Source organism: Bemisia tabaci, chromosome 1 (genome assembly GCF_918797505.1).
Source record: "Bemisia tabaci chromosome 1, PGI_BMITA_v3".
NCBI lineage: Eukaryota > Metazoa > Arthropoda > Insecta > Hemiptera > Aleyrodidae > Bemisia > Bemisia tabaci.
This window is the reverse complement of record NC_092793.1, coordinates 84,718,563-84,738,205: the sequence shown is the minus strand read 5'-3', so window position 1 is coordinate 84,738,205 and position 19,643 is coordinate 84,718,563. Positions and strand designations below refer to the sequence as shown.

Genomic DNA, 19,643 nt, shown 5'->3' with positions numbered 1-19,643 from the left:
TCGCTATCATTTGCATAAAAAATTCTCCAAAACATGGCGAAAGAATCGGTTTAATGCGGCTCGCCGACTCTGAAATCGGTGGCGTGAACACCCCCCCCCCCCCCTACCCATAAGGCAAAATTGTCAGTTTTTGAGTTCGGATGGTCTCTAGCCTATTCAGAGGATACAAAAGACTCAAGAAACCATCAAAGAATCTCATAGGCGACCAATAAACCCGGGTGTCAAAACTGCCAATTATACGCCGAATTGGCAACTTTGACCCCCAAAATGGGGGGTAAAACTTCGAGATAGGGAGAAATGCCCATTGACACTTTTGATCAATAGGTTAAGACCTACAACATATCAAAACGCCAGCCGATTTAACCGGGCCCACTTTTCCCATAAGACCGGTCCGTCGTCCTTTAGAGGTTATTATGAATTTTCAAGTTACATCAATGGAAATTATATTAATATATAATAATGATAAAATATTATATATTATGATTAATATTTCAGATTTTGTGCCGTGACTTAACACCTAACAGTTGTTATCAAGAAAAAAGGAGGAAGCTTCTAAGAAAATCCAAGTCTGTCCCAGAGAATCAATTTGGAGCAGTCATGATTTTTCAAAGTAGATGCTGTAAGCGTCATCCGAGACTTGTTCTGTAACATTCATGGGCCTCAAGGTTTCGATAGGGTTTTATTAATTTTCCAAAGGGATTACTTGAAGAAGTAAAGAAATGCAAAACCTTGCGACTCGTGTCCTGTTTAGGGGCATGGGTGAGCTTAGAATTTGGAACATGCCAGGTCCCGACGCACCGAATCAAGTTTGAAAAATCGTAAGTCCTATCTACATTGTTTCCGCAGGATGAACTTGGGCTCATTTTAAAGCTTAGACAGTCTTCTTTCGTGAAAAAAAATAGTTTTGTTATTTATTGCCCAATCCTCTAAACGCTGCAACTCAGAATTTAAAAAATTGGAAATTTGAACTACACCAACAAGGCGACGATGGATGAAAATGTCAAAATGGACCATTTTCGCTAAAGTCAGCTGAAAAATGATAATTCTTTCTAAATTTTGAGACCGATATGATCTCCTTAAGACAAATCATTTGCCAGTTTAAAGTTTAACTTAACCCCCTCCTCCGCCCTAATTAATTCCATTTCAAGAATCGTCAGTGTTCTGGACTCCGGAATTGATCCTCCATCAACCATGAAAATATTTCGACGATTTGGCCGATTTTGAATTTGGTTTTTGGAGGCAAGAGGAGTGATAAACAAATATAAAACAATCTGATTTAAATTCGTTTTATTTCAAAATGATTTGTCCAGTTTAGGCTGAGGGATACATAGATATAAGTTACCACAATACCTCGACGATCCAATCTTATGCTGTCGGATGACACAAATTTTAAATTATCCAGGGATCAAAAATTTAAGCAACGTTTAGGCTGAGGGATACATAGATATAAGTTACCACAATACCTCGACGATCCAATCTCATGCTGTCGGATGACAAAAATTTTAAATTATCCAGGGATCAAAAATTTAAGCAACGTTTTCACTTGTACATGCCATGAAACAATATAGTTTCAAAACAGAGAAACCCAGAACTCAAAAATTAGTAAATACAGTCTGTTGGTGATTTTTTGGGCCAGAAACAGTAGACTTGCATGCATGAATGAATGAAAAACTGCAAAACTGAGGACAGTATTCGAGGATATAAAAAGTTTGATACGATAAATTTACTTTGAATAAGTGGATACCTACAGGATTTTCCATTTAACCAAAGCATTCAGTGCCCGGCTAAATTTTGTTTTTACTTGATATGATGCTAACTTATCACGTATCTTAACTTTTAGAAGCTGCATGACATATCATTGATTCAGTGGATGCATGAGTGAGTATCTTTTTGTCATTGAGAGTACTTAAATTTTCTTTCCTTAAAAGACAAAAAGCTGTGGCATGATTGACATAAACAAGACTTCATTTTAGGAGTGGAAAAAAAATTTGGAAAGTTGAAGATTAGTGAAGAATGTGGCAGGGTCGTATTCATAGTCACTCTTAAAAAGCTCCTTTCCTTAAGAAGGCCGTGTATGGTTTACATTGCAACTCAGGGATGCTGTGATTAAGGCCTTGAACATGGCATTTTAAAAAGGACAATGTTTACTTCCCATTTACATTCTACTGACATTTTGCGATATATCTTTAGAAATAAACCCTTGACAAGTGTTAAAATGATTTGCCACTACGAACATTGCTAAATATTTGGGGAAAAATCTTTCCGATTTTGCAAACTTTAGGGTAGACTTAACCTTCCTTGAAGTTTGCAGAAATCTTAGGATTGTTCCTTCTTATTTTATATTCTCTACAGTGGCAAATCATTAAAGTAACTTGCTAGGGTGTGATTAGAAAGTTAAACCCTTGAATTGTACTTGAGGTTTGCATACATTGTCTTTTTGTGACGCTACATTAAAGACCTCCTTGAATCTCCCTGAATCATAAAGTTAACCATGTGGGGCTTTCCTGGTGCAAGAACTGTTAGAGAAGCAACAACAAATAATGCCAACAGAATAAATTGATACTCTTTGGAAAACTATACCTACAATGAGCTGAAACATCGAAGTGAGAAATTGACACAAAAGCAATCACAGCATCATTAGCATGACTCAAAAGAGTTTGCTACATCAATTATTTTAATACTAATATGGCCAACAAAATAAAGTTAAATTTTGATTTAAAAAAAAAATTAAGAACAGAAATCAAACCGAGACTAACTTCCACTGAAGTTCTTGATTTCACTGAATATGATGATGCATTATCAAAACACGGAATGTTAATAAAATGTTTGAAGGGGAGAGGAAACCATTGAGAATAGAAATGGTCCATTCAAGTCCTTCAAAATGTTGAAAGCTCAAAGTCCACTGAAAACAACTTGTCCTCATTTCATTGCTTACAAAATAGATTTGGAAAATGACGATGTAGCTCAACCTAATATCTCAATTTAGATAAAGAGGACTTAATTGAAAATAAGGCAAAAATAAACGCATCAGAGAAATATATGGTCGAATACTAACTCATAGGCTATTCAACATCAACGTGTGTGTGAGAGGTTGCTGAAAAGCAACGCTCAAGAAAATTGACGGACAGGAATCATATGAATGAAAAAGGTGAAATCGGTAAAAAGGTTCAACTTTAGTTCATTTTCTACGTTCGGCGATGAAAGTATAAACTCCTTGTAACGAATTCAGTATTTCACCCTGAAAAAATATAAGGAGCGAATTAAAAATAAATTACTGACAAAATGTAGTGAAACAGTACAAATCTCTGAAGAAGTGTAGAAGCAAATGAATTAACTTCTCATGAACTGAATACAGCCCAACACCGAATCATGACCTGGTGGGCTGTAGGCAGGATATTCAAAATAGAGTCATTCCTCGCGAAATCATCCAGGAACTGTTGCACAACCAACTCCAATTTTTTTTTCATATTTTGGTCATTAGTGTATTTATCTGATAGAAGCTCAAAAACTATTTTTTTTTAGATTGTTTTGATCAGCCTGGTATCCACGGCGGCTTTTTAGAGGTTAGATTGTTAGCTGAATTTTGACAAAAACAAATTTCACAGAAGCCGGCGTTTCTGGAATTCTGACTGGATTGCAGATGTGAAAGAAAACTGACAAAATGCTTCTTTTTGTGTTTTATCTGTTTACTAAACACTAAAATTTCTTTATCTTCGAGGGAAAATTAGCTTTTCCACGGCTGAATCGAGAGGTAGGTGGACCACGAAACAGTGAAAACTCCTAGGACCGAATTTACCTAGGGCACTGCAGCACTGGGGCCCAGGCTCATAGCAGTAAATTTGGAATTGGAAAAAGTGAAAGTTATTGTGTGAGGAAAGAATAAATGAAGACAGAGGTTGAGAGAAACGAAACGATGGGCAGAAAAAGGATGGAAGAGGGAAATTCACACAAGGGGCAAAGCTGCTGCCCCCGGGCCTAGCCTGGAGCACTTGGTTGATTGTGTGTTGAGATGCGTCAATTTAAAAAGTTGTCTATATGTCACAGGCTATTAGCAATGACACGCAATTCGCACGCAGCTTGTATGTTGTTTCAATAAATTGAAGAGTTTGTCCGTATAGGGGCGTTTATACGAGGTACCCTGATTTGAGAAAAACGCACTTGACGTTTTCATTTCAATCCCACAACCTCCTATGTTAATGATGGGGCAAACTGAGACCATGTTTCTTTTGTCAACTATTTTAGACTGAAAATGGACCAAAACCTTGATTGCGAACTGCGTGGAGTCCTTGAAACATGACAAATCATAAGCCCTACATTATACCCTCTGTTACTGGCAATCTACCACAATTTTGAAAATAAAGCCTGTCGAACGGTCTGGTAAAGTTTGTTTGGGTTCCCAGCCTTTAATTTCGTTACTGATTGCCTAAATCAGTATTCTGGACCGACAGATTTGACTACAGTTTGGTGTAACGAAATGCAAATGAAATGATAAAGAAGTTTCTTAACTTTTAAGTGAAACGCTCGTGCTGTTAGATTATGTCTATCATTGGAATTCGCGGATTAGGCATCAGTTCATCTGTTATTTCTTTCCAGCCTGGATTGCAAGTACAGGTCATACAAAAAGGGCCGGACGGCCCTCTCAACGAACGTATGCAAAGCAATCTTAAGTGTATTCGTAAAGGTACCTTGGCCTACTTACATGGGTCGCGGGTAAAATAGTCGCCTGTCCCAAATTATTGGGATCGACGTTTGGATCGTTTAGTATTGCGCCCTTCAAATGAGCATAATTTTCACATCTCAATTTCTTTTGATTTAACAGAATATAACGTAATTGCTCTGACTCCATTTTAACAATCATATCAGTGATAGACTGATGAGATGGATGCCAAAAACGAAGAAGTAAATTTAAAAAATCTCACCAGACTATTATATGATAAGAGTAAAAATCCTTGCAAGACACTTTCTACCCGCGAGGCTTTTGAGACTTGGGATCAATCAGCAAATTTTCGAAATGGTAACCCTCTTGCCCTCACCAGAAAATCAGCGGGTATTGCAAGGCATCGTAATGTTTTTGAGTTTCTGGTACTATTTTCAATTTGTTGTCTCGAGCATGCAAAATGATGTCACGTGTCCCTGATTCTAATCCTGTGACCAAAGCCGCAATTTTATTGACAAATGGTGCATTAAATCTACGCGGATGTTGACCAGAGAGCGCGCGACCTGGATGGATTACGATATCTTATATTTTTCATTTGGCATCCTCTCCAAAGCAGTTTTAAATGTTCACATGAGGTGGTTTTGCTCATGGAACATCCTTTGTACTGTAAAGTTAAATTTTCGTTTAAACCACCTACAATTTGGCAACGCCTATCGACTTCTTTATCTTCATCTCCCATAGAATAAATTTGGAGAAAATTACTGGCTTTAATTTTCATCGAAAGGAGAGAACCAATTGAATGATAAATCTGTCCTTGAACTTAGTCGGGGAAAAAGAACTACCTCGAATTTCATGATCGGTCCCAAACGATGTCATCAGGAAAGCTGAGTTGAACTTCTGCAAAGAACTCATAGAATTTTTAGGAGAACTGTCATCACCTACTAACAAACCCTTTAATGGCTGTGGAGGTTCTTTCAGTAAAGCAAGAGAGACCTTACTTTCACTGCAACACATGTCCGGCTTTCCTCTTTCCATTTAAAAGCACCACAGAATTCACATTCTAGAGCCATTGTACCGATAGTGACCAAACGATGCGTTGCAGAATCGAATCATACTTGAACCCCATCCCTTTCAAAATCAACACAGAATTCAGTTTTGCGATTCTTTTTTATTTATTATCAAAGGCATCTTCTTCATCTCTTGCGCCCGAAGTAAACGCGTCGCTAACTTGTCGATCTAATTTTATATTTCTAATTTTTTTAACCTTACAGCAATTAATCTTATCTTTCTAATTTTTCTAACCTTACAACAATTAAAAGTCCGTCTACCCAAATTAGTCTTTCGCTTTGGCATTAGTATTTATTTAGGCATAGTATTCACAGATTAGGCCATAGGTAGGCATAGCATCATTACAATTTTATAAATGAGAAAGGGTTAAACAGAGTCACGAAAGTGACTTCATAAAAAAAGAGTTCGAGATGAACGCATAACCATAACGACGACGACGGAAGATTCCAATAAATTCATATTTTCCCGCCACTGCCCCACTCCGATTTGCGGTCCCCTAGAATTTTCTTTCCGCCCTAGCAGCGGCAAGGGGGCTCAGAGCGCAAAAAAAATTAGTGGCTGACCTCCGCGAGCGCACGGCGCACACCATCGAAAAAACCGCACCGAGATCCATGCAGCGGTTGCGGTGATTACCCGTTACGAAGGAGCTGGAAGTAGGATTTTAGTTTATAGTGGATGTATGAATGGATGGATGGATATAGGGTAGGTGGGGGTAAGAGTACGCACGGGGTAAAAGTACGCACTGCACTTTTTTCGCGCGCTTTGTTTGAATTTATGATGGCACCAGGAGTTGGTTGTTGGCAACATTGAGTTTCACTTGTTGACGAAATTTTGTGCTAAGTGGATGTGTTTTGATGGAATTATGAGGCAAGTTCACTTTTCATGCGAAAAAGAACGATTTTTTTAGTATTTGTATTGTCATTTGTGAGTAAAATAGTTGATGGAGAAAATCTGACAGACACTGTATCAAAATGTTATAGTGTTGGCTTTAATAATCCGTGGTTGTTTTCACACCTAGCGCCTTGGGCTCGAAGTTTTAGTTTATGTTGTCCAATGTTTACAAAAGGGGCAAGAGTACGCAGCCAGAATGGGGCAAAAGTACGCGCCCAAAAGTGGGGTGTAGTGGGGGAGGGGGGTATAGGAACTTCGAAATAGAAGATATAGGCAACTTACTAAGTATCTCAGTAAATTTTTATGTTCCTTTGTTCAATTTGGGTAATAACACTTTTTTATTTTCCTGTTTAAAAAAAATTGACTTCGAAAATTTTTTGGGAACTTGCTGAGACTGAATTATTTTTTTTTTCTCAGTAAAAGTGGTTAGGCACTATTGGCACCCTTTGAGACCAGTGTCGGTCGTTTTCCGGGATTTAACAGCGATTTGGAGCCCAGGAGATGTTTTTAAAAGAAAAATTTCACCTGCGTGCTTTGCGAAAGTACGCAGGTGAAATTTTTCAAATTCATTTCAATTCACATTTTCAAATTTTTTTATAAAATTCGTCACGGCCATGGATTTGATTTCTAAATTCGGACAACGCAGGGCATTTGTGCGCGAGGGCTTGCAGTAGGTGCCTGACCACTTCTCCCGCCTTAAAAGTCGATTCGGTCACGAAAATACCGGAAAAACCAAAAAATGCGTACTCTTACCCCCACCTACCCTAGTGGATGGATGGATGGATTTGTATCTTATTTTCTACTTTGTAAGACCAAATATTTATATTCCTCGAAAAATCATAGAAAAAATTTAATAGTAATTATAATTTGATTTATATCAATTGCTCTACCTCTTTTACACTAGCTAAGTAGTTAATTTTTTACGTAGAAAAAGTTCTCAGTAAGAGCAGCAGATGTGGTCTTTTTTTAAGCTCACTGTGTAACATTTGACATTAGCTTCAAATTCAAATCTCTTAAGCTCATTTTTTAGAGGAAGATTTGCTCTATGATAAATTTCTTGACCATACGCTATTTGCTGTATGGCCATCTAAATGCACAACTTTGAAAACTGTGAATGCATATTTCTCATAACTTAAAAACTCGACATTCGGTATTTGTACATATAGTACTAAAAACTGTACAAACTGGAATTGACATTTTTAGAAACTATAGGAAGGAGAAAATCGACAAAATCCTTAAAATTAGCCTAAAATTAGGCGTATTCGTGCGATTGGACGTGCCAAGTAAGATACAAATGGGGTGCCATTAGGCATCAGAAAATTGGGACACGTACACAAATTTGAGCTCATTGTATGTGATCAGAACAGTTTTCCTGCTAATAGTCCACAGACACTCTTTTTTCCCTTTAGTATAGCCACATGCTCAGGTTTGGCAAACCGCAGCTACGGCTAATCGCATTTTCTGGCGATTTGATGTGTCATGTAAGGTAAGAATGCATGCCTCGAGGCATCTGAAATTTGGGCAACGAAGGCAACTTTTTGCTTGTTTCAATCAAGAACAAAGCAACAATGTGCCCTTCACAGGTGATGGATTTTTTTGGTTTGCAAAAGCTCAATTTTCAATTTTTCCTGAGCGGGTTCACAGCAAGTATGCTAACTACCTTAATATTTGAGAGCGATCTGCAGAAATAAAATTAGGATATTCAAACAGTTACTTACATGTGTTCTGGATGATTTTTTATCTGCCCAATCAACTCAGTTGCTTTTAGTTCACCAGCACAAATTCTGTGTACAGCGGTGAAAAGTGGGAATCTGAAAGATATTTTTAATTTTACAGATACAGCGATGATCAAAACTAATTGTTAAAAAAATAAATTTATCATAAATCGTTCCCGACATACCACTGCGTTACCTTAGTTGTTATAAAGCAAACAAGTTGAAAGCATTTAATCTTGATACTTCTTCATACTACTTGATATGAAGAACCACAAAAAATTGAAGCGTAAGTCTCTTCAGTATTTTTACTCTGTAGAAAATTATTAAAATTTAAGGAATTCTTGTCTGGGACTGTTCAAATCAAGGTCGGATAGTCTGATCCTGTGCCGAGTCAGAGAAGTGCAGCTTGGTTTCTAGGGTCCTTAGAACTCCTCCTTAAGGGACACTGGAAAAAAAGTATGACAATCTCAAGTATACTCCTGGATGATTTTGGCGCCAACCAGATGAGTAGTTGTGACAGCACCGGCCAGAGGTATGGTTGATTAAACCAAGTTTTCGGCTGACTTGACTGTACCTCTGGATGGTGCCGTAACCACTCTAGCTGGTACAATAAGGTGGAGCAAAAAACACTTTTTCGAAATCCCTTGACGGCTATATCAGAAAAGTTGCCTCTCACAATATAAATGGACCTGTCTTTCTTCTTTTTCTGAAATTCTAACTTCTTCTGTTGGCAAGGTCCATCTAAAGTTTCGAATTCTATGAAAAAATTTTCCACCTAAAAAAGGGGCTAGCGCCGTTTGATTTCAACTCTACGTCTTGAAACTGACAAATCCCCATGATTTTGATACGCAAAGTTCATTTATGGCCATTGCAACGTTGCCAATAATACGTAAATTGGAAACTCTTAAGTGCTCCCGCATCGCACAATTGTAAAATGTGTGATCCCAATAATTATTGAGATTTTTGACAATTTGTTGATTTTTTTAATGGACGAAGCAGTCACGCTAGAACCCCGAAAATTTGAGAATATAGCCTAGATATCAATTGAACATTTTGCCGTGCAAGACGCGCAAATATTTTTCAAAATTCGGAAGCTTGACCGAAAACGCTGTTTAGGCGTAAATGGAATACATTTCAGCGAGTCGACTGATTTTTATAAGTTTGAAGGAATATCAATATCGTCGTAAAAACTCAAGATAGTTTACTCCTAATACGCTACTTTTGATATAAATTAAACATTTAAGCGTACAGGACGTGGAAGTACTTTTTGTAAAAATTCGGAAGTTGGATCGAAAACGCTGTTTAGAAGCAAAGATATATTTCGCAGAAAATTGATTTTTTTTTTTAATTTCGGGAAATATTCCCAGCTTCGTACGAGCCTAAGGTAGTCGATGTCTAACAACATAGTTTTAGCAAAAAATAATAGTTATCTTTGTTGTCGAATAATATCTTTGCTTCAAAAACGGCGTTTTCGATAAAATTTCCGAATTTTTGAAAAATACTTCCGCGTCCTGTACGCTCAAATGTGTAATTTATATCAAAAGAAGCGTATTAGAAGTCCACTATCTTGAGTTTCTACGATGATACAGATATTCCTTCAAACTTAAAAAAATCGGTCGACTCGCTGAAATGTACCCCATTTGCGCGTAAACAGCGTTTTCGGTCAAGTTTCCAAATTTTTAAAAAATACTTGCGCGTCTTGCACGGCAAAATGTTCAATTTATATCAAAAGTAGTGTGTTCGGAGACTATAATCTCAAAATTTCGGGGTTTTAGCGTGACTGCTTCGTCCTTAAAAAAATCATCAAATTGTCAAAAATCTCAATAATTATTGGGATCACACATTTTACAATTGGAGCACTTAGGAGTTTCCAATTCACGTATTATTGGCAACGTTGCAATGGTTATAAATGAACTTTGCGTATCAAAATCATGGGGATTCGTCAGTTTCAAGACGTAAAGTTGAAATCAAACGGCGCTAGCCTGTTTTACAGGTTGAAAAACGTGATTTTTTCGTAGAATCCGAAACTTTAGATGGACCTTGCCAACAGAAGAAGTTAGAATTTCAGAAAAAGAAGAAAGACGGGTCCATTTTTATTGTGAGAGGCAACTTTTCTGATATAGCCGTCAAGGGATTTCGAAAAAGTGTTTTTTGCTCCACCTTATTGTACCAGCTAGAGTGGTTACGGCACCATCCAGAGGTACAGTCAAGTCAGCCGAAAACTTGGTTTAATCAACCATACCTCTGGCCGGTGCTGTCACAACTACTCATCTGGTTGGCGCCAAAATCATCCAGGAGTATACTTGAGATTGTCATACTTTTTTTCCAGTGTCCCTTAAGGAGGAGTTCTTTGCTCCACCGTATGGTACAACCACCCCTCTGATAGGCGCCCACATCAGTCATGAGTGTTATAGAGATCGTCATGTTTTTTTTCTTCTTTTTTTGTGCAAAATCACATGACCCAGAAAAATTAATATCGGGGGGGGGGGGGGGGTCGAGAACAAATTACAAAATTCTAAGACTGTACCTCAATTTTTGAGCAATTGAGATCTTTTGTGAAGGGAAAAGGACTTGTCGTCCCAACTATGACAACAAAGCAATGGAACTGGGTTACACTACATTTCTGTATTTACAAGACAAGGAAGATACCTTATTTGCGAAGTTCTTAATTACAATAAAAAAGTCAAAGGAGAGTTTACAAGCAAATGTTTTATCGCTTCATGTGAAAGTGCTTGAAGAGCTGATTTTGCAGTGTTTCTTGAAATTTTTTTCTGAGTTGAGAAAAAGTATTAAAGTAGATTTATAAAAGAGAAAATGCACTGCCCAGAGACATCACATGACAGCATTTCCCATTTAAACACAAGTATTTTGGCAGATTAGATCATTTTTTCATATCTCCTCCAATAATTGGCTAATTCATGAACCAAGGTCATCCTCTTATTCAGTTTCCACTTAAACACGCAATCCATCCCATTCCAGATACCTGCAATTTCTCTATTTTGACCTTTGTTAACAAGCGATCAGCTTTAAACACTCTTTTACAAAATAATCTCTGTTATCAACAAGTTCCTCATTTCATCCTTAACTTAGAAATCCAGTCTCAGCGAGTAATGAGAATGTTATGATAGTTATTGCCGAAAAAGCTATTGTTGTCTGAAGATATGCATAAAAAAATCGCCTAGTCGGGTTAGAAAAAATGTTTATCTCTCCATCCTTGTTCACTTCCCAGGTCACTGCTACAGACATCAGAAGTGTCTTATTTTGTTCCTGCAATTGAAGGGTTCTTGGTTCAAATAAATTTATGGAGCTATAGCTTAAAAAACTGACTGACTGATGCTCAGCCAGCCGAGACTATCAAGGATGTTGTACACCTATCTATATAAGGCACCAAAGTTCCTGAAATCCTGACGGGTGAAATTATGAAACCTTAAAGCACCGATAGAGATTCATAGGATCTCTCAAGCTACAGAGTCGTTTCTCCACCTGGTCGATATACACACTCAAACTCGACAGGTGGGTACGAAACATGTTAATGGTTTCATTTGTAATTAAAGTACGTGCAGTGCAGGATTTGGTTTATGGTGGGAACATTGTAAATTAAAAATCTAAGTCAAGCGAAAGTTACATGCTCAATTACTTACTTTGGTTCCATTGATTTTGCTTTCAACATATAGTTTACTTCATCTGCAGTAATTGGTCCTTGTAATTTTTGTCCATTCAGTAGTTCTTTCTCTAATTCTTCTATCGACTGTAAAAAATGACAAACGGTGCAAATGTAGACACCAATATTTAAAAAAGGAACTACATTCCGACTTTATGGGGTTCCGCAAAATTCTAAAAATCATGCAGTAAACCTGGTTTCTAGAAATCAATACCTGTGAGGTGGAAGTGCATTTTCAAATGATAGGTTTAAATTATGGTAATGCAATACGTCTTGCGAGCAAATGACGAAATCAGGCATTGCGTAAAACACCTTGGCAAATAGAATTATTTTACCGAAAATCACAAAATTTATTTGTTGGAGCCTTTTGTTGAATGCCGGGGCGGATGCAAATATGAATTTTTTCAAGCAACTGGGCAAAAATAAGGTATTTATTGAGAAATGAAAACTTGAAATTCAAACCTTAACAATAATCCCAAGGGCTGATCATGCCTAACATGAACGAGTATTCTCAATGAGTGAGGAATCCTTGATTAATTATTCCCCTGTTTCAGAGAAAATAGGGCGTAATGACAAGGGCATTGGAACGTCCATAAATAACATAGGGACGGTATGGAGGAGGGGGAGGGGTTCTCGAGATAGTTACATGAGGGCAGAAGAAGGGAGAAGAAAAGTTGAGAAGAAACTTACTTAAACCTTTTAATGATCTCCTTCAATTTTATAAGTGTATAGATTTCTAAGGATGTCAATAATTTTCTACAGATAATTTTTTATACATTTATATTTGTAAGAGCAATGCCTAAAATTGTAGCGTTTTATTTACACTTTATTATTTAGTATTTCTTTCTTCAAGATGAGAAGAGAGGGCGTTCCATCTAGAGGACCTACAAAAGAAAAGTATGGTCATTTGTGTGCTGCTTTTTCATTGGTCCTGGAATTTAGGCTGAAATGGTGTTCTTACAGCCGTAAGTAAGAAAACAAGATGGCCACTCCATTACTGAATTACTTCTGTTAAAAATTAATGAAATAATCACAATACCTATATCTAATGAAAAACTTGAGGGCTAATTTAAGGTCATAATAACATGATAATTCAAAGAAAAGCAAGAATTCAAGAATTGGATTGATAGGGAAGAAAGAAATGGTAACAGTGCATGTGGTATATTTCATCGCAAGAAGGTTGATGAAACCTTTATGAAGCTTATCAACCAATAAGAGCAATGGAGCTGATGTTGCTCGTGTGAGGAATTTGCAATTTGACTATTGAATCTTATGTAAAAGTTTGTGAGAAACTTGATGGTGCCACTGGTTTTCTATGAAATCATCTCCCAAGCTCAAAAAAAGCTCTCAACTTGAGGCCAAAATGGAGGGGATATCCCACGCTATCCTGAGAGTCCACCTCTACATCAAAACAAACTCTCCATGCAAAGATAGGGAGGAAATACATTGACAGGGCTGCCATTTTATTTGGGGACTCTAAAACTGAAAACACGGCATCACTGCTAATGTATTTGCTCCCTATCTTTGCATTAAGAGCAGGAATTTAGAGCTGTGGTTTGAGGGAGCATCATAAACGGAGCCGCATCGGCGCGCAAGGCGGAGGCCCGGCGCGGACTTTCATGCCGCGTCGATCAGTGCGCCGGGGGAGCGCATGTGCCGTTGCCAGCCCGGCTCCTTTTCTGATGCTGCATCAGTTTTGATGCTGAGTCCAGCATCAAAATTGAGGCGGCTTCAATTAGCAGACACGTCGGACGCCAGCGCCCCGGGCCCAACTGCCGGTCGGCTAATTGCACCGGGCTGTGTTTTCAACCCTTCCTCGGCGTCCACTTCTTAGAACTTCTCGGCGAGGCGTGGGCCGCCGCCAAGACAAAGGGGTGTTCCGCGAATTCATCGCCAAGTCCGAGGGTCGCGGTCTTCTAGGACAGCCCCGTCGGTAATTAAGCTGGGTGGCGGGTCCGAAAATTGAGGCCGTATCGGGCCGCAAGCCGAGGGTCCGGCCTCAGAAGTTGAAGCCCATGTTCGTCCCTGAGCCAGCATCAAACCTCAGCATCAGCGCTTAATGCTGGCTCGGTCGGCACTCCAGCATCGGGCATCAATGTCCGACGCCGCCGCCGGCAGGTTGCGCGCATAAGGCGCGGCGCCGCATGCTCGCACGGCCGCTACCTGGGCATACGGCATTAATGCTGAAGCTACGAGTCGATGCTGTACAGCATAACCTCATGAGGCGCCTCAAGTGCCTGATTAAGAGTTTGTCTTGATGTAGAGATGGACTCTCAGGATAGCAAGGGATATCCCCTCCATTTTGGCCTCAACTTGAGAGCTTTTTTTGAGCTTGGGAGATGATTTTAGAGAAAACCAGTGGCACCATCGTGTTTCTTGCGAACTTTCACATAAGAATCAATAGTCAAATCGCAAATTCCTCACACATGCAACCAGTGTTCGAAACTCAGCCATGTGGCGCATCAAGCCCGATTTTTAGGCGCCATTGAAGATTTTTAAGGGGCCAAATTGACTTTTTGCCTATATATTACAGCGCATTTAGTGAAAAATTAGACGCAAGATGTTTTCGTAACAGAACTATAGTAAGTAGCTGTAACTTGGGAAGACAAAATCACTAAGAATGAAATTGTGAAGAGTAGAAAAAGCAAGATTTCACTTGTAGTGCTGAAAATTCTGAGTTTTTTCAATTCAAATAGATTTGTTTTTCTTTCTGTATGTGACTTCCTGTGAAAATCCAGATTTTTATGGGGCAATTTTTAGGGGCCACATTGGTGCAGAGCCTTCATTTTTTAGGCGCCATGGCCGAATTTTTAGGCGCATTTGGCGCGTTGGCGCCTGTGAGTTTCGAACACTGCATGCAACATCTCCATTGTTTGCCTACAGCTGCAAAAGCATTATGTCAGCCTAGAATGCACAGACCAATCTAAAAAAGCACAGCTTTCTTGTATTAAAAAGATAAGGATGGTCATACTGATTCAAGCAACTGGGCTCTCACTATGAAATACTTTAGGCCAGGTCAACTTTCTTTCCCTTTAAAAAAACAGTTATCTTATAGTCTAAGAGCCAGCTGCATTTTTGGCGCCACTACTCCGGCACGCTTGAAACTTGGCAGAGACATAGTTCTGACCTCCCTAGTAAGGGATTGGGCAATATTAGACTTCAAAAGTGGTGCGTCTGGCCGCTGCGCCCCCCCAAAAACGGAAAAAAGCGTGCGATGATATCGCACGGTAGAGCCACTTTTCGGCTCCTGAAAAGTGCTTTGACGTTGTTCCCTAACCTTTATATTGTATACACGTATAGTTTGGGTACATATAAACTTTGTTTTAGCCCGGCAGACGAATTCGAGTTTATACGGCCGATCGGCAGACTCCAAAACCGGCTCCTCCGTGCAATAAAATGGAAAGAAAGAGCCACTTTATGGCTCCTGCAAAGTGCTTTGACGTTGTTTTTCAACCTTTATATTGTACGCACGTATAGTTTGGGTACATGTAAACTTTGTATTAGCCCGGCAGACGAATTCAATTTCATACGACTGATCGGCAGACCCCCAAAAATGGCTCTAAGATGCTATAAAATCGAAAGAAAGAGCCACTTTATGGCTCCTGAAAAATGCTTTAATGTTGTTTTTTAACTTTTATATTATGTATACGTATAGTATAAGTACATATAAACTTAGTTTTAGCCCCGCAGACGAATTCAAGTTTATACAGCTGATCGGCAGACTCCAAAACCGGCTCCTTTGTGCAATAAAATCGAAAGAAAGAGCCACTTTATGGCTCCTGAAAAATGCTCTAATGTTGTTCCTTAACTTTTATATTATGTATACGTATAGTATAAGTACATGTGAACTTAGTTCTAGCCCGGCAGACGATTTCTAGTTCGTGCGACCGATCGACAGAAAAAAAAAATGCGATAAAATCGAACGGAAGAGCCACTTTTCGGCTCCTGAAAAGTACTCTAACGTTCTTCCCTAACCTTTATATTGTACAAACGTGTAGTATGGGTGCATATGAACTTAGTTCTAGCCCGGCAAACGATTTCCGGTTCATGGGACCGATCGGCAGACCCCATGGATGGCTCTGAAAGCAATGAAAATTTAACGTGAAAATACTGGCCTGAACGATCCTTCTAGGGAACCGTAAAAGTTCTATTACCTTGTTCTGGTACTTTTATCATGTAAAACTGAAAAATATGGATAAAGTTAAAGAGTAGATAATGAGATATCCCTTTTGCGGCAGATGAGGGTAAGGCCGATCGGTGAGACTCTGAATTTGCTTTTGAGAGCTTAATTAATGCGCCAAAAACTTGTCGTTGCAGCACACTACTTTCTTTGCAGTCGTTTGAAGGTATTTCTAAGTCTTAAAACCATTATTATCGAAGATTGTTTAATAACATGAATAGTAATTTTTTTTCTTTTTTTTTTCTTTTTTTTTCTTTTAAAGGTTTTATTAAGATAATTTTACAAAACTATCTATACATAAAATATACAAATTCAAGAAAATATCTTAATTACAGTGTTCAATGTGTTTTCATTATCATTCGAGCACTCGTACCAACCAAAATTCTGCGCCGAAAATGTGTTGCCAGAGCCGATCTACGCAGCCCGGGATTGGCGGAAAAAACACATTTATTAACCTAATTTTGTAACATTGGAGTGGGCTCCGTCATTTTTATCCAATATAATATAACCTTGGGCTTGCATAGATGCATTCAGAAACATAGTTGCGCTCGTACAGAATTTTTAAAAAAAGAAAATACGTTAAATTACACATATGTGTATGCATGTAATAGAGGGTTAAAGGAAATATCAGTTGTGACAAAAATGAGGAGAGCCAAAAAAATGACCAAATTCTTTGCGCTCCTTTGTTTTTCCTTGGAACTCATCATTTGGTTCGAGAAGTGATTTTGGTCGATGAGAGACTTGATGATATTTCCGCAATGCAATCATCGTCCTCTTCATCTTCTCCGTCCGTTTCATCGGTGTCTGGGAATAAAAATCACAATTTTGTGTCTGCAATCCGTTCGGCCACATGAAGTCGAAATCGTCTGCCGGGCTGGAACTAAGTTCATATGCTCCCATACTACACGTTTGTACAATATAAAGGTTAGGGAAGAACGTTAGAGTACTTTTCAGGAGCCATAAAGTGGCTCTTCCGTTTGATTTTATCGCATTTTTTTTTTTTCTGCCGATCAGCCATATGAACTTGAATTCGTCTGCCGGGCCAAAACTAAGTTTATATGTACTTATACTCTACGTAAACATAATATAAAAGTTAAGGAACAACATTAGAGCATTTTTCAGGAGCCATAAAGTGGCTCTTTCTTTCGATTTTATTGCACAGAGGAGCCGGTTTTGGAGTCTGCCGATCAGCTGTATAAACTTGAATTCGTCTGCCGGGCTAAAACTAAGTTTACATGTACTTATACTATACGTATACATAATATAAAAGTTAAAAAACAACATTAAAGCATTTTTCAGGAGCCATAAAGTGGCTCTTTCTTTCGATTTTATAGCATCTTAGAGCCATTTTTGTGGGTCTGCCGATCAGTTGTATGAAATTGAATTCGTCTGCCGGGCTATTACAAAGTTTATATGTACCCAAACTATACATGCGTACAATATAAAGGTTGAAAAACAACGTCAAAGCACTTTGCAGGAGCCATAAAGTGGCTCTTTCTTTCCATTTTATTGCACGGAGGAGCCGGTTTTGGAGTCTGCCGATCGGCCGTATAAACTCGAATTCGTCTGCCAGGCTAAAACAAAGTTTATATGTACCCAAACTATACGTGTATACAATATAAAGGTTAGGGAACAACGTCAAAGAACTTTTCAGGAGCCGAAAAGTGGCTCTACCGTGCGATTTCATCGAACGCTTTTTTCCGTTTTTGGGGGGGCGCAGCGGCCAGACGCACCACTTTTGAGGTCTGATATTGCCCAATCCCTTACTAGGGAGGTCAGAACTATGTCTCTGCCAAGTTTCAAGCGTGCCGGAGTAGTGACGTCAAAAATGCAGCTGGCTCTTAGACTATTACAAGTGCCTTTAAAGGGAAGTTTTGAAGCTAAAATAAATGTCTTTCTGTATTAAAATTGGACGGGCTTATGCTAAAAGGGACTATCTACATAGTGCTAGCATGTGACACAGTTGCTTTTTGCATAGATATGTTACCCCTCGAGAATTTGGTCTTTATTGCGTCGTTCTGTGAGGGGAGCAAAGAAGGAAGCAGGGTTTAAGCCTGCATTGAGTTACATGGCATAGAAAAGGTTTAAAAATAAAACAAAAAAATGAATATTCATGGACAGACCCTATTTTGGGACATTTAAACAAGATACACATGAGCTTCGATTGGCATAATGTGATTCAATAATACGCTTGCAAAAATGCCACTCCATATTTACCTATTTTCAATAATGAAATAAGCAAACTGTAAAGAACTCAGCTCATCAATTTTTTTGGGCAAAATGCTTAAAAATAAAAGCCATCTCCGAATAACAGGATGTTACATCTAGGTTGAAACTTTTTTATTATCTAGTAGAGACCATCAGTTACTTTAAAATGGTAAAGAGGACATTTTTTTTTTTTTTTTTTTTTTTTTGTCACAGACATTACATTTTGGCACTTTCAAGTGTCATAAAGGGTGAATTATGTGTGAAAAAGTGAAAACTTTTAAAAAAAATTCTTGGACTCATGTGAGGGCGGTCCCCCTCAGAGTTTCATAAAATCCTAGTCAATCTCAGAAAGGGCTACACTGAAAAATAGAGCATCACGGACATTACATATTATGGACATGCATTTTGAGAAGCTACTTTAAAATTCAATTTTCTCATCAAATAGTAATCCTAATAAAATTCCAAGTAAGTATATGGGTTGAATATAATGTGGAGTTGGTGTAAGTAATGACCGGTAAAATATTTTTAAGACTATTTTAAAAGTAATTTACGATTTTTGCCACTGACATTACATTGTCCATTTCGTTCAAAAAAATGTTTTTGCTGAAAGTATTGTTTTTAATCTAAAATATTAATTTCTGAATGTCTATTTCGGTTTTTATCTCATTTCCCATACATACCAAAAAGAAATAAGAATTTATTTCTCTATGAACGTAGGATTTCAACGAAATGAAGAAATGTCTTTTTCATCCTGAATTCCCCTTTGAAGGGGCACTATTTCGGGGGTGGGAGGCGCAGGCTCGGCCCTGTGTTTTGAAGTTGAGCCAAAGAAAACAGCTTGGTACTATGAGAGAGGACAGAAAGGCTGGAGAATCATCGGAAGGAGTTTCAGTTTGCTTCTCCTCTGCTTCTCGAGGTGGAAAAAGAACTATGTAATTGATCAAATATCTAAACGTCATAATTGAGGCGTTGGGTACAAAAAGGGCATTTCCAAAGAAATGCTCTTTTTTGTGAAATATCTCTACGTATCCCTCATACCCTCACCTATCATCGTACCAAATATGAAGTCCATGGGATAATAATTGAGCACGAGATGAATTATTTTTGCTGGAGAGGGTCGCGCCGTATTGGGTAAATAAGCGCGTCAACATATTGGCACGCAGCTCGAGTCGGCGGGCGCGCCACTGTCCGTCCGACTTTTGGCGTCGGCAACGGCCGCTCACAGCCAGCCGACTGATAAGAATAAGGGCTCATCACCTACCC

At 38.5% G+C, this 19,643-nt stretch overlaps 1 protein-coding gene across 1 annotated transcript in view; it reads right to left on the bottom strand.

The window, feature by feature from the left end:
- Window positions 1-1,270: 1,270 nt before the first annotated feature.
- The window catches only part of Gpdh1 (Glycerol-3-phosphate dehydrogenase 1), an 84,000-nt gene continuing 65,627 nt past the window's right edge, over window positions 1,271-19,643 (bottom strand). The window contains exons 6-8 of the mRNA XM_019059552.2: window positions 11,973-12,079; window positions 8,335-8,427; window positions 1,271-3,238 (exon numbers count right to left, since the gene is read on the bottom strand). Of these exons, the coding sequence (XP_018915097.1) occupies window positions 3,226-3,238; window positions 8,335-8,427; window positions 11,973-12,079 (213 nt within the window). The 3' untranslated portion in view covers window positions 1,271-3,225. The remainder of the gene's footprint in view (window positions 3,239-8,334; window positions 8,428-11,972; window positions 12,080-19,643) is intronic.